The 12,207-nt window shown below is 38.4% G+C and overlaps 1 protein-coding gene across 1 annotated transcript in view; it reads right to left on the reverse strand.

The window, feature by feature from the left end:
• AP3S2 (adaptor related protein complex 3 subunit sigma 2) overlaps window positions 1-12,207 on the reverse strand; it is a 39,872-nt gene that overhangs the window by 22,330 nt on the left and 5,335 nt on the right. The window contains exon 4 of the mRNA XM_043921615.1: window positions 7,702-7,773. Coding sequence (XP_043777550.1) covers window positions 7,702-7,773 — 72 coding nt within the window. The remainder of the gene's footprint in view (window positions 1-7,701; window positions 7,774-12,207) is intronic.

Below are 12,207 nucleotides of genomic sequence, written 5' to 3' on the forward strand. Positions count from 1 at the left end.
CATCTTGGGCACACGGGTAGGACTGCACTTCCCCAGGTTTCTAAGCATGGCCGTGTGACTTGCCTTTGGCCGATGAAATGTGAATGTGATGGATATGCCACTTTAAGAGCCAACACATCAAGTGCCCAGGTGGAAGTACATGTTGACGAAGATTTCCATCAGCCTGGACCCCGGGGTAACTACAGTGGCAAAGACACTACAATGGCCACACAGCATGAGTGAGAAGTGAACCTTTCTGCTATAAGCTATTGAAAATTTGAAGTCAGTGGCTCAGCAGCAAAGAAGTCACCTGCAACGCAGGAGTTCCAGGAGACATGGGTTCAATCCCTGGGTCGGGAAGATCCCCTGGAGAAGGAAATGGTAACCCACTCCAGTATCCTTGCCTGAAGAATCCCATGGGCAGAGGAGCCTGGAGGGCTACAGTCCATGGGGTCACACAGAGTTGAACACAACTGAAGAAACAGCACACACAGCACACATGACCAAGTCTATCTAGACTGATACAAACATCAAGTCTGAAAAAGGGTTCTCAACTAGGGATCAAGAAATTCTGTTTTTTATCCCAGAGCAGGCCAATCCTCTTGTGTATCCTAAAGGATAACAGCAAGAAAAACACAACTAAATCTCTGTTCCAGACTTCTAGGGCACCTACACATTAGCTATCAAAGGGATATGCAATTTGTTTTATCTGCAACACAACCAAGTAACATCACCGGTAATACGCTCTGCTCTAACTACAGTCATGTCAAACACTGGTTTTACTGAAAAGGCTGGATACAAACAGATAGCTCTAAAGGTCAAATTTGGCTGTTTTGTGTACACTGTCATCCTAATGCCCTTAACCGGCAATAAGGAACAATTAAACAAACCAAAAGGGTTCTCTGCAATTTCAAGTGGGAATCAATGACACTGCACGCTGAGGCAGGGCAAAGGTCAAGTAAGCAAGGTGATAGTGTGTACTGTAGCCAGTGTTAAGTGTAGTCTGAGCTTTTCTTTCCTTTTTTTTTAAACCAAATACAGCAATGTTAGAAATTTAAGAAATCATTATTGCTAATCTCTGAGCTGTCCTGATGGAATGAGATAATAGCCTCTGAAAAATATTCTGCCATAAAATTCTCTCTCAAGCATCAGTAGAGAAGGGCCCAGGATGCAATGGGACAAAAGGCAGGCCTCAGCTCCCCTCCACTCTCTTGGGACCATTCAGAAAGAGAAACACAGGTAGCCAGATACGCCAACTACCACCTTTAGTAAGAACTGAAACTCAAACAGAATGTCTTGTCCTTTTGGGCCCAAACAGGCCCTCCTTCCTCACTGAAACCACACAAAACGTGTGTCCTTTACTCTTCCTCCAGTTTTTGAGATAGAAATCAGGATATCTCCTCAAACGTCACTGGTGTAGAGGGCATTAATGAGCTTTCTTATCACAGCCTCTGTTCTCAGAAGGGACATTTCAGGAGGACCATGCATTATTACTATCTACAATCCTTTCATCTTAAGGCTCAACAGTTCATTTCAATTTTGAGCCATCAGCATTTTCCCATTTCAGCAGCCTATACTTAGCAGAGATTTTAAATTCTATACTATAAGATTTCTTAGGTTCAGACCTGCCCCAAAACATATGTTCCAAATCTCCTGAGACAGCCCACTGCAAACTGAAATCTATAAAAACCAGATGCACTACCTTGACACAGCCACTAAATCATGACTCTGATGACCAAAACTGAAAGCACAGCTGAGTTCCAGCTTTGCTGCTGAGACACCAGTAGAACAGAATGTGAGGCTACTCACATGACTTTCTTTGAACAAAACTCAATTCACCAAGATCAACGCCAATTCCCACTTCAGCCAGGATGTACTTGGGATTTCTGAAAGCAGAAGGGAACCAACTGCCCCAGGCAAGGGGAGCTCCAAATGGCACAGTCTAGAGAGCTGGCGACTGTGCCAGAGGCTATGAAAACAAACTCGACTCCAACCTGCAGCACTTTAAGTCATGAAGAAATCTGTGAGGCTAAGGCATGAGAACTCTTTATTGACACACACCTGGAACACCTCCCACAGTGAAAGGGGCCACGCTAGATCCAGTGTGGGAGAAAAGGGCAAACACAAAGAAAAAAACAGTCTAATGAAGAAGGAAAAACATACAAACTTACATAAACTAAGGTACACAAATCAGAAATAGCACTACATATTGTTCACAGAGACAACAGGCCAGGGTAACCAGGACAATCTTTAGGGCGGTAGAACTTGAGCTGAGCTTAGAAGACAAGCTGATTCAGTTGTTTAAGATGTTGAAAGGCAATTCAGGCAGAGGCTCTGGAGCAGGAATTACAAAGAGATGAAGACTGATTCAGTCTGGCTAGAGCAGAAGGCATCTGGCTAGAAGTAATGGTAAGTGAGGACAAGATAGAACAGGGACAAATTGTGGAGAGCCTTGCATGCCCGGCCACGGTGTCAAACCTTGATAATGGGGGACCAAAACAGGTTTGTGATCAAGGGAGCTCATTTAGAGGGTTTGGAAAATGAATCTAGGGGACTTCCTGTCAGTCCAGTGGTTATGACTCCATGCTTTCCACTGCAGGGGGCACTGGTTCAATCCCTCCTTAGGGAACTAAGACCCCACATGGCACAAAAAATAAATGAATGAATAAATAAAAATAAATGAACTGAAAACATCTAAGGAAAAAAAGAAAAGAAAGAAAATGAATCTAATTCCAGTGTGTAGGACCAACAATAAGAGAAAATAAGGTTAGAAAATCTGACAGACACAACTGAAATCAAGAGCTACCATAACTAAAGACAGTGCTTGACTCATAACTGAAACTAGGATCATAAAATATACATACATATAAAGGACATTACTGGGACAAATGTGGAAAATTAAACATAAACTATATATTGGATAACAGTATTTATTAATGTTAAATTTCCTGAGAGCTAATTATGTTGTGGTTAATAATTAATTATGCTATAATTAAGTATGTTAGAGAATTATGCACAATGTATTACATAACATGCCGTCCTTGTCCTTAAGAGATGTGTGCTGAAGTACTTTGGGTTGAAAAGTTATAATGTCTGCAACTAACTCTCAAATGGTTCAGGAAAAAAAAGTAGATATACATATAGAGAGATTAATACAAATGCAAGTGTGACAAATGTTAATAATCGGTGAATCTAAGAACAAGATATAAGAAGGACTCTATGGAAAGAAGCACAGGTTTTAGGGATTGACTGGCTGCTGGGGGCACAGAAGAAGAAGGAAACGCTTTGCATGTACATGACACAGAATGCTGGTACTGCCACCCAAAAAGGGAAGCTAAGAAGAAACAGTTTTCAGGAGACGCACGTTGAACCTGGCTCCGGATAAGAAGTGGCAAGAAGAAACAACACACTAGAATGAAATGAGAAATAAATGTCTGAGCAACTGGGACCTAAGAGAGAAGCATGAGAGGGAAAAGAGTAAAGGGAGAGAGGACTGACATCATAATTTACTGGTAGAAGGTGGGAAGAGAGTAAGAGAAAAACCAGGAGAGTTCTATGTGACAGAAACTAAGGCAGGAAAAGGATTAAGGCAGTGCTCGATGGAATGATCAACAGCATCAAATGCTGCAGAAACATTAAAGGTGATGACTGGCAAATGCAATTAGGAAATAATCAGTGAATTTGGGGTACAAGTGAAAACCAGGCTATAGGCTCCAGAAAAAGAACAGATAAAGTAGAAATGCAAGACTGGGTATAAATCACTCACTCACTGAAGAAGTTTACCTTAAATGAAATGATGGAAATGAAATGACAGTTAAAAGGAGCAGCAAAAGCATGGGAGAGCTGTATTCTGTAAGAGATTGGGGCAAGCTGGGGAAATCTGTAGTTACAGAAGAAAGAGCAAATAAAGACATCTCAGAGGTGAGCTGAAGAAGTGAGATTTATGATGCATATTAGGGACAGGAAGAGAACTTAGTTCTAGAAATGGAATGGATTAAACTTTCTTTAATACAGGAAGAAAGGGTGAGAAAAGAGGTGAAGAGAGCTGCAGTAATAAAAACAGGACATTTACAAAAATAACTTAGAAGCTGAGAAAGAAATCTCAAGATTAGGAAGAAAAAAAAAACAACTGCCAGGACAGTAGGAATTCAGCCATTTCTGGTCCTTACACAGGCCTCCTGCTCCAGCCACCACTGCATAGGGGAATGGGGCAGCTACCCGTGATGACCCAATGCACAGTGTAACACCATCTGAGGGGAATCCTGACTTGAGGTGGAGAGACTTTCAATTAAGAAGGATGGCTTTAGAGGTGACATTCTTATTGTCTTATGATAGATCCTTTACCTATCTGAGTAAAAAAGACCATTTTCTTCTATCAACAGAAGATATGCCTGGATTAGCAGCTGCTCTACATTGAGGGCAAAGGTGAGCTTGAAATCCCACTGAAAGAAAGCCACCTGTTGGAAGATACCTGCTGACATTATACGGCGAGTAGAGTGAGATTCGGGTTCCTTGGATCATCACTTTTCAAAAACCTTAGGAGATATGGATAGCAATTTCCTGATGTCATAGAGCAACTAAAAATAAAACAGTTTTACAACCTTTAAAAGAAATGTGCAGCCACAGCAAAACACTGTATAGAACTCATCTGAAGATAAGACATATGAGAAAGAACAACATTTTTATGGCCTTTTATTTCCTGCAAAAGTCATGTGCAATAAAATAGATGGGACTGAGATTACTTTACTGCTTTAGCAGGTATCCTCACAAATAATTAAAAAAAAATATTAGAATAATCAGAAAAAAAAAAGTGATTCCCACGGGAGATGGAGAAAGAGCTCTCGATATATTTTAACAACTTTTCATGACTAAAAATTCTTAGCCACTAAAAAAAGAAGACATTCCCTTTAACTTAATAAAGAACATTTACCTCCAAGTTTACTATACTTCAAATACTATATATACAGCAAATACTGACAAGAAGAGGGCTTCCCTTTTAAATCAGGATCAAAATGAGATGAGCACTATCACCACTTCTATTCAACCTGACATTGGAGCTCCTAGTCAGTAGAGTAGAGCAAGAAAAAGACATGAAATGTACAGGATTGAAAAGAAATGAGCAAAATGTTTACAGATAAAATATCAGAATTAATAAGTGTCTAACATAATTCTGAACTGAACATCAACATGCAGAAATAAAGTGACTTCTATATGATGATAGTAGCAATAAAGGAAAAAATGAATATTTAAAACATCAGTACATAAAAAAACAGGTATCTAAGAACAAATTTAATAAAAGATATGTAAAATCTCTATGGGAAAAACTGTAACAGTTCAGAGAAACCTCAAAGACCTAAAGAAACAGATATACCATAACATGGATAAAATGATATTATAAAAAGTAAATTCTCCTCAATGTTTTATAGATTCAATGCAATTCCAATCAAAATTCCAACAGGCGTGTATGTGTGTGCATGAGCACATGTGTAACTTAAAAACTGACCCTAAATTGTAAACTAAAATGCAAAGGACCCAAGCTCAACTTCCCACAGGACCCTCAACTGCCTCCTCCAGGTATATCATCCCATAGGCCCCCGAGTTTTCAGGTGTTAGGCAGCTGGCATTCTGAGACAGCTTCTACAGAAAACTGGCACCCAAACACAGATTGTCTAGTATCCAGGCAGTTTGTGTATCTCACTAGTAAGTTTGCTCCCTTAGCTGCCTGATAAAAAGAGAGGGCATTATGGGGAAGGGGGAGGGTATGGGAGGGAGGTGGGGGACACCACTCTAGCAGAGACAGGCCCTCCCCATGGGGACAACGGGAGGATGGAAGACCAGTGCCTCTTCTTCTACTGCTTGAGAATTTCCTTTCCCTGGTAAAATCTATCCCTTAAATCATGATCTGAGATGTGGATCTGGCTTGGTAAGCAACAGGTGACAACTGAAAAGGAATCCCCTTTGAAACCAGGTGGTAACCCAAAGGTAACACCTTATTTCACAATTTTTTTTTTTAAATTGCTTTAAAATAATAGTAACAATAAGGCCTATGGAAGGCATTCCTCCATCCCCTCTATATTCTCAAGTCTCTTTAATCTTAACCTTTTTCCCCACTGGTACAGAAGGAAAATGGATTTGACATTTGACATTGATATGCCTCTCCTTGACAATAATTACCAGATAGCAGCATCTTTAGCAACTGACAGTGAAAGTCACTTAGTCGTGTCTGACTCTGTAACCCCATGGACTGGGGCCTGCCAGGCTCCTCTGTCCATGGAATTCTCCAGGCAAGAATACTGGAGTGGGTAGCCGTTCACTTCTCCAGGCGATCTTCCCAACCCAGGAATCGAACTGTGGTCACCTGCATTGCAGGCGGATTCTTTACCAGCTGAGCTACCGGGGAAGCCCTGGTCTACAACAACTCTTATTAGCTGCAAAGAGGAGGGGTAAGAGGTCTCTGAAGTTTCTAAGATCCTTTCATATGAAAAGAGAGACTGACCACCTCAAAAGAACTGGTGAGCCCCGGAAGCCTTGTGAGGCTATCAGGGAGCCCCAAGTCAAGTACCTATTAATCCAAAAGGAATGGGGTTCTGTGATTCTCCTGTACCAGGCTGCTCAGGGAGCCCGCAGCCAAGCCAGATGCTGAGAGAGAAAACGTTACTCCATTCCCACACCCACTGCACTGGCCCAGGAAGTGCCCCAGGAAAACCCTGGGAAAGTTAACTGAAACTGAAGATTCTGAGATGTCAAAGTCCTCAAGATGGCAATGATGGATCTAAAAATAACCTGCCTTGTCATGATGAAAACAGATTAATAAAGTATCATGGCTTAGCAATGAGGAATAGTCTCCTAAACATCTTTATCTCCCTCCAAGGGCCATGGATCATAGAAATGATAATCGGTGAGAGAAAGACCAGAGCCAAGCAAACCTAAGATGTACCCACCTCCACCAGTGAACAGCACTGGGTACAGCGTGTGCTGAGCTGGATAAAAGAAGCCCCTATCTATCCCCTTGCTGGCTATATCCCACATATAATTTTGCACATGAGGATGTTAGCCATGTCACTGTTAGATGCTAGCAACTCGTAACTGCAGACATGTACTTTGGCCCACTTCAATTCTGCCTGGCAGGCTACAGAATATCAATGACCTGACCTCAAAATATGTTACTGATGTCTCAGTCACTATATTACTCTTTAGGAAAAATGTAAATTTCACTAAGTCAAAAACCCTTGTGTCGGGGCTTCCCTGGCATTCTGGTGGTTAAGACTGTGCTTCCAGCATAGGGAGCATGGGTTTGACCCCTGGTCGGGGAACTAAGATGCCCTGCGGAGTAGCCAAAGAAAAAACCCAAAACAACTCCATGCCGTGTTTATTTCAAAGCTTCACTGTGACTGGACTATACTTAGGAAACTCATTTCAAAATCAACATAAACCTATTTATCTCACCATTGGCCTGGTAGCCATCACTGCCCTAAACCAACAAGTCTGTCTATGAAAAATGAACCATAATATAGGCCCAGTAATAATCCTGTGTGTGTTAAAACTGGTAACAAATCTTAGCAAAGTACTCCCAAAACTATAAACTTAAGTTATTAAATAAAACAAGTTCTAAGACTATCTCCAAAGTTAAAAAAAAAAAATGAAAGAACATGCAAGTGTACAGATGGTTAGAGATGGTCAAAGTTCTTAGCTTCCCATGACCCTGGCTTGGGAGAGTAGTACCTTATCCATATGGAAGATCAAATCCAATTCACAAACATTTTCGAAACACTTGTCCAGAGTCTCCACGAAAACCTAGGAAACAAGTAGAAATAGATACACAATTCCTATCTTCATAAAATGTCACATGAGAAAGTAAAGGGGGCAGTCAAGATACTATTTGCCTTATGATAAATCTCAAAAACCAACAAAAAACCCCAATGCACTCCAAACCTCCCAGCTGATCACCCTACTTATCCCAATCTGAAGGGGGCAACTGAGGACAGGACCACCTTGTTTTCAGTTTAAACACAACCAGCAGAGACATGTAGCTTTCTTTCCCCTTTTATAAGATGCTAGTTTATTAATATACAAAAGAATAAAAAAATAACTACTTATATTACGTCCTTTCCCCAAGCCGCCACTTACACATGCAAAAAAATTTTTTCATTATGATGGTGTTAACAGCTGTCCAGCTAATTTCAATGAACGTTAACTTTAAAATATTTTTCCATGAATCAACTTAATTAACATGCTTAACAATTTTAGTTTACCTTTAAATATAAGACTTAAAACAGAAAAGTATACAAATGATAAGGGTACAGCTTAATGAGTTCAGAATGAACATACCATGTAAACGCCATCCTGATTCTGAAATGCAGTCATTAGAGCTCCCTAGAAGCCCCCTCTCCAAAGGTAACCACCATCCTAACTCTTACCATCAATTTAGTTTTGCCAGCCCCTGAATCTACATAAAAGGTGGCAAATTAACCTTTCCTTACACTGCTACTTACACTCAAGTTTTTCCAAACTAGCAAAGTATCACTTAGGGAATACATATCACATGATAAAACTATACAGAGAAGCAAAGCAATGATCAACTTAAAATTCTGAAAAAGTGAATGAGAAGGATAGAATTGAGGAGGGACATATAGGAGATTTAAGGCCCTAGCAACGTACTGTTTCTTAATCTGGGTGAGTTTCTTCTTTAAATTGGTATTCTTCAAACTATATAGTCATGTTTTCCATATTTGTTATATAAACAAGTTTCACAATAAAAATTACTTAAAAACAACAGTAGTCTTATTGGGATTCTGACTGGGTTTTAGTAATTTATAAACTGGAAGTACAGGTGACCCTTGGGCAACACAGGTTTGAACAGTGTGGGTCCACTTACGCTCAGATTTTTTTCAATAGTAAGCACTGTAGTACTACACAATCTCTAGCTGATTGAATCCAAAGATGAGGAACCATGGACATAGAGGAAATGTGTACACAGAAGAACTGTGTATACAGAGGAACTGGGTATACAGAAGGGTCCACCGTAAGTTACATGCAGATTTTTAACAGCATGGAGAGTCAGCATCCCGGCCCCTGTGTTATTCAACGGTCAACTGCACTGACATTTTAAAAGTAACTTATGTATGTATATGTATAATTTAATCATTTTCTCAAAGGCAAAGGGTATGCTTTAATTTATTTTGCTCTTTTATCATATTTTCAGCAGAATTTCAAAGTTTTCTCCATATAGATCTTACATTTTTACATTTATCCCTAGGTACCTGAAGGAAATTTTTGCTATCATGAGTGGGCCCCTTTTAAATTTTATGTTTTCTAAGTTATTATTGCTAAGGGAAAGCTACTAATTTTCATACATTAAACCTGTATCCAGTCCCTGAATTCTACTGATAGTTGTTTTCCAATTGTTTTGGATTTTCCAGGTGGATAAGAATTTCATCTGCAACCATTACATATTCTGAAGCCTAGTAAAGCCAATCACTCATCACTGCCCTTTTCTTCTCAAAACATATTTCTGCATTTCTTGGCCATTCATTTTTCCTGATAAACTTTCTCTTCACCAAGTTCAACAAGATCTCCTGGATTTACACTCGGTTTCCCATTTCACCTATTGATCACTACTGTCATCTTTGCTCTCTTTATTCTCTTCCCAGTAAGGAGAACACTTGTAGCTCTACTTACTTCAAGAATTCCTTTATGTTCTTCCTTTAGGATTTTTCAGTTTTATTGGACTCAATGTCAAGTATTCCATACTAAGCTAATTTCCAAACATTAAATATCCTTTGTCACTACTGTAAGTGAAATTTTAATTACGAATTTTCTAGCTGCTTTCATAAGAGGAAATTCAATTTTGATATACTGGTCTCATATTCTGCCATTTTGCTCGTATCATTCATTACCTATTACAATCTCCGCTCACTTTTTTCTTTTTTTAAGGTTTTCTAGGTACAATATCAGGCCATCTTACAGTGATAACTTACCTCTCTCCTCCTTAACTATGTTATTTATTCATTTCTTTTCTAATCACTCATTACAAATGTTTGCTCAAATTAGAGTGAACGTTAAGAGACACCCTTTTGATAAATGCCTATAATTTCTCCCCTGAGAAAACTCTGGCTCTTGGTTTTAAAACTAAAATTGGCTGTTTCTGGGTGACTGGGGGAGAGGAGAAGAAAGATGTTTTCACTATATACTCTTGGTATACCTTTTGAATTTTGAGCCACATAAGTGTATTATTTCTTCAACAATAAAAACTGAATAAACATGCACTACATAACCAAGTAAAAATACTTCCTATTTCAATTTAAGAGTACTTCAGAAAAATAATTTGGGTAATTATTTCTCTGAGCATCTACTGGATGAAATTACATTAGTTTCTACTATCTTTCTTATTGCTGTAACAGAGATGTGGCTCAGATGGTGAAGAGTTCACCTGCAATGCAGGAGACCTGGGTTCGATTTCTGGGGTGGGAAGATCCCTTGGAGGAAGAAATGGCAACCCACTCCAGTATTCTTGCCTGGAGAATCCCCATGGACAGAGGAGCTTGGCGGGCTACAGTCCATGGGGTCACAAAGAGTTGGACATGACTGAGCGACTAAGCACACACACAAGAATATTTCATTGTTAAACTGACTTGTATCCTTGGAATAAAGACTATTAAGGTATAATGGATAATTCTTTTAGTATGCAGTATTCCAGAGAGAAAAAAATTTAGTTAGAAAAGAACATCTTACTTATAAATCAAAACAACTGCTCATACACACAAAGCCAAAACATCAAACAAAAACCCTTACACCAACAAAACATGAGTGATTTAAGATCATACTGCTTGTTAATGGGAGAATCCAAAACAAGAGACAGGTCTCATGACTCCTTGCTTCAACAAATAACCGGCTAAGATTTTATTTAATGATTCTGTCTAATAGTAATACATAATATCTGATTAATATTTTCTTTTTGAGAGGCTTTTGGATCATAACCAATCTACTCCATAAAATAAGCAGTACGACTTTTTTTAGTCTGAGTTTAAAAAATAACTTACATAATAGAGGCTTTCTTGTACTTTAACATTTAAAAAAAAATCTACTGAGTCTATTAGGGAGTCAGTTTTTCATTTAACCTTTCTTATTTCATTAGGATATTGGATTCAAGGTCTTTCTGTGGACCTACTTTGGATATTTATTTTTTGGAGTCAGTTATTTCAAATACATTGGCATTATAACTATGTATTTCAACCTCTAAAAACATTTTGATGGTTACTTTTTCTGACTTTTATTCTCTTTTTATTAGGATAACTATTGATTTTATTGTCTTTTAAAAGATCAAACCTAAAAAAAAAAAAAAAAAAAAAAAGATCAAACCTCTTACTTCCTATTATTTTCACCTTTTATTTATCTATCTTCCCAAATCTAATACACCCTAAGTATTTAATAAATGTCCATAATATTAAAAAGTTACATTTCTCTGTCTTGTTAAATAGATATCTGAATTACATCTCCTCCAAAAACTGGAGCTCAATTTAAAAAATCTATTATCACTATATTTCATTTATTTTCTAATACATTTGTTACATGCACATTCCTATAGCATTCTATAGTGTAAAATACTTAATACATTGTCACAATTGAATTCTATGACATAGTATTTTAGATTTTTTTAGTTAAAATATAGTTGACATATAATATGATATTAGCTTCCGATATACTACATAGTGATTTGACTTTTGCATATATTATGATACAATCAACACAATTAAGACTAGTAACCATCTGTTTCCAAACACAGTTATTGAAATATTATGGGTCATATTCCTTAAGTTGTATATTATATCCCCGGCTCATCTGTTTTACATCCAGAGGTCTGCACTCTTAGTCCTCTCTACCTGTGCTGCCCTCCCCCTATCGTCCTTCCCTGACAACCATCCACTTGCAGAGACAACCATTCTCTGCAAGTCTGTTTCCATTTTTACAACCTAAGATTTCAATATCAGATGGTGGATCCATGACTCAAACCCAGGTTTTCTGATTCTAGATCTTGAGCTCTTTCCATTATACCACATTGACTCTCAATATCCAATCTGACTCGGGTGTTAAGAAAGCATTTAAAATTACCACAGAGATGAGTCTTTTTGGCTGTTTCCAGTATTTATTTATACTTCTATATATGATAAGTGAATATGATATACGAAAATTTTAAACTAATACTAAATCATTTTCTCGATGTGAATGGGT

Source organism: Cervus elaphus, chromosome 13 (assembly GCF_910594005.1).
Source record: "Cervus elaphus chromosome 13, mCerEla1.1, whole genome shotgun sequence".
Lineage (NCBI taxonomy): Eukaryota > Metazoa > Chordata > Mammalia > Artiodactyla > Cervidae > Cervus > Cervus elaphus.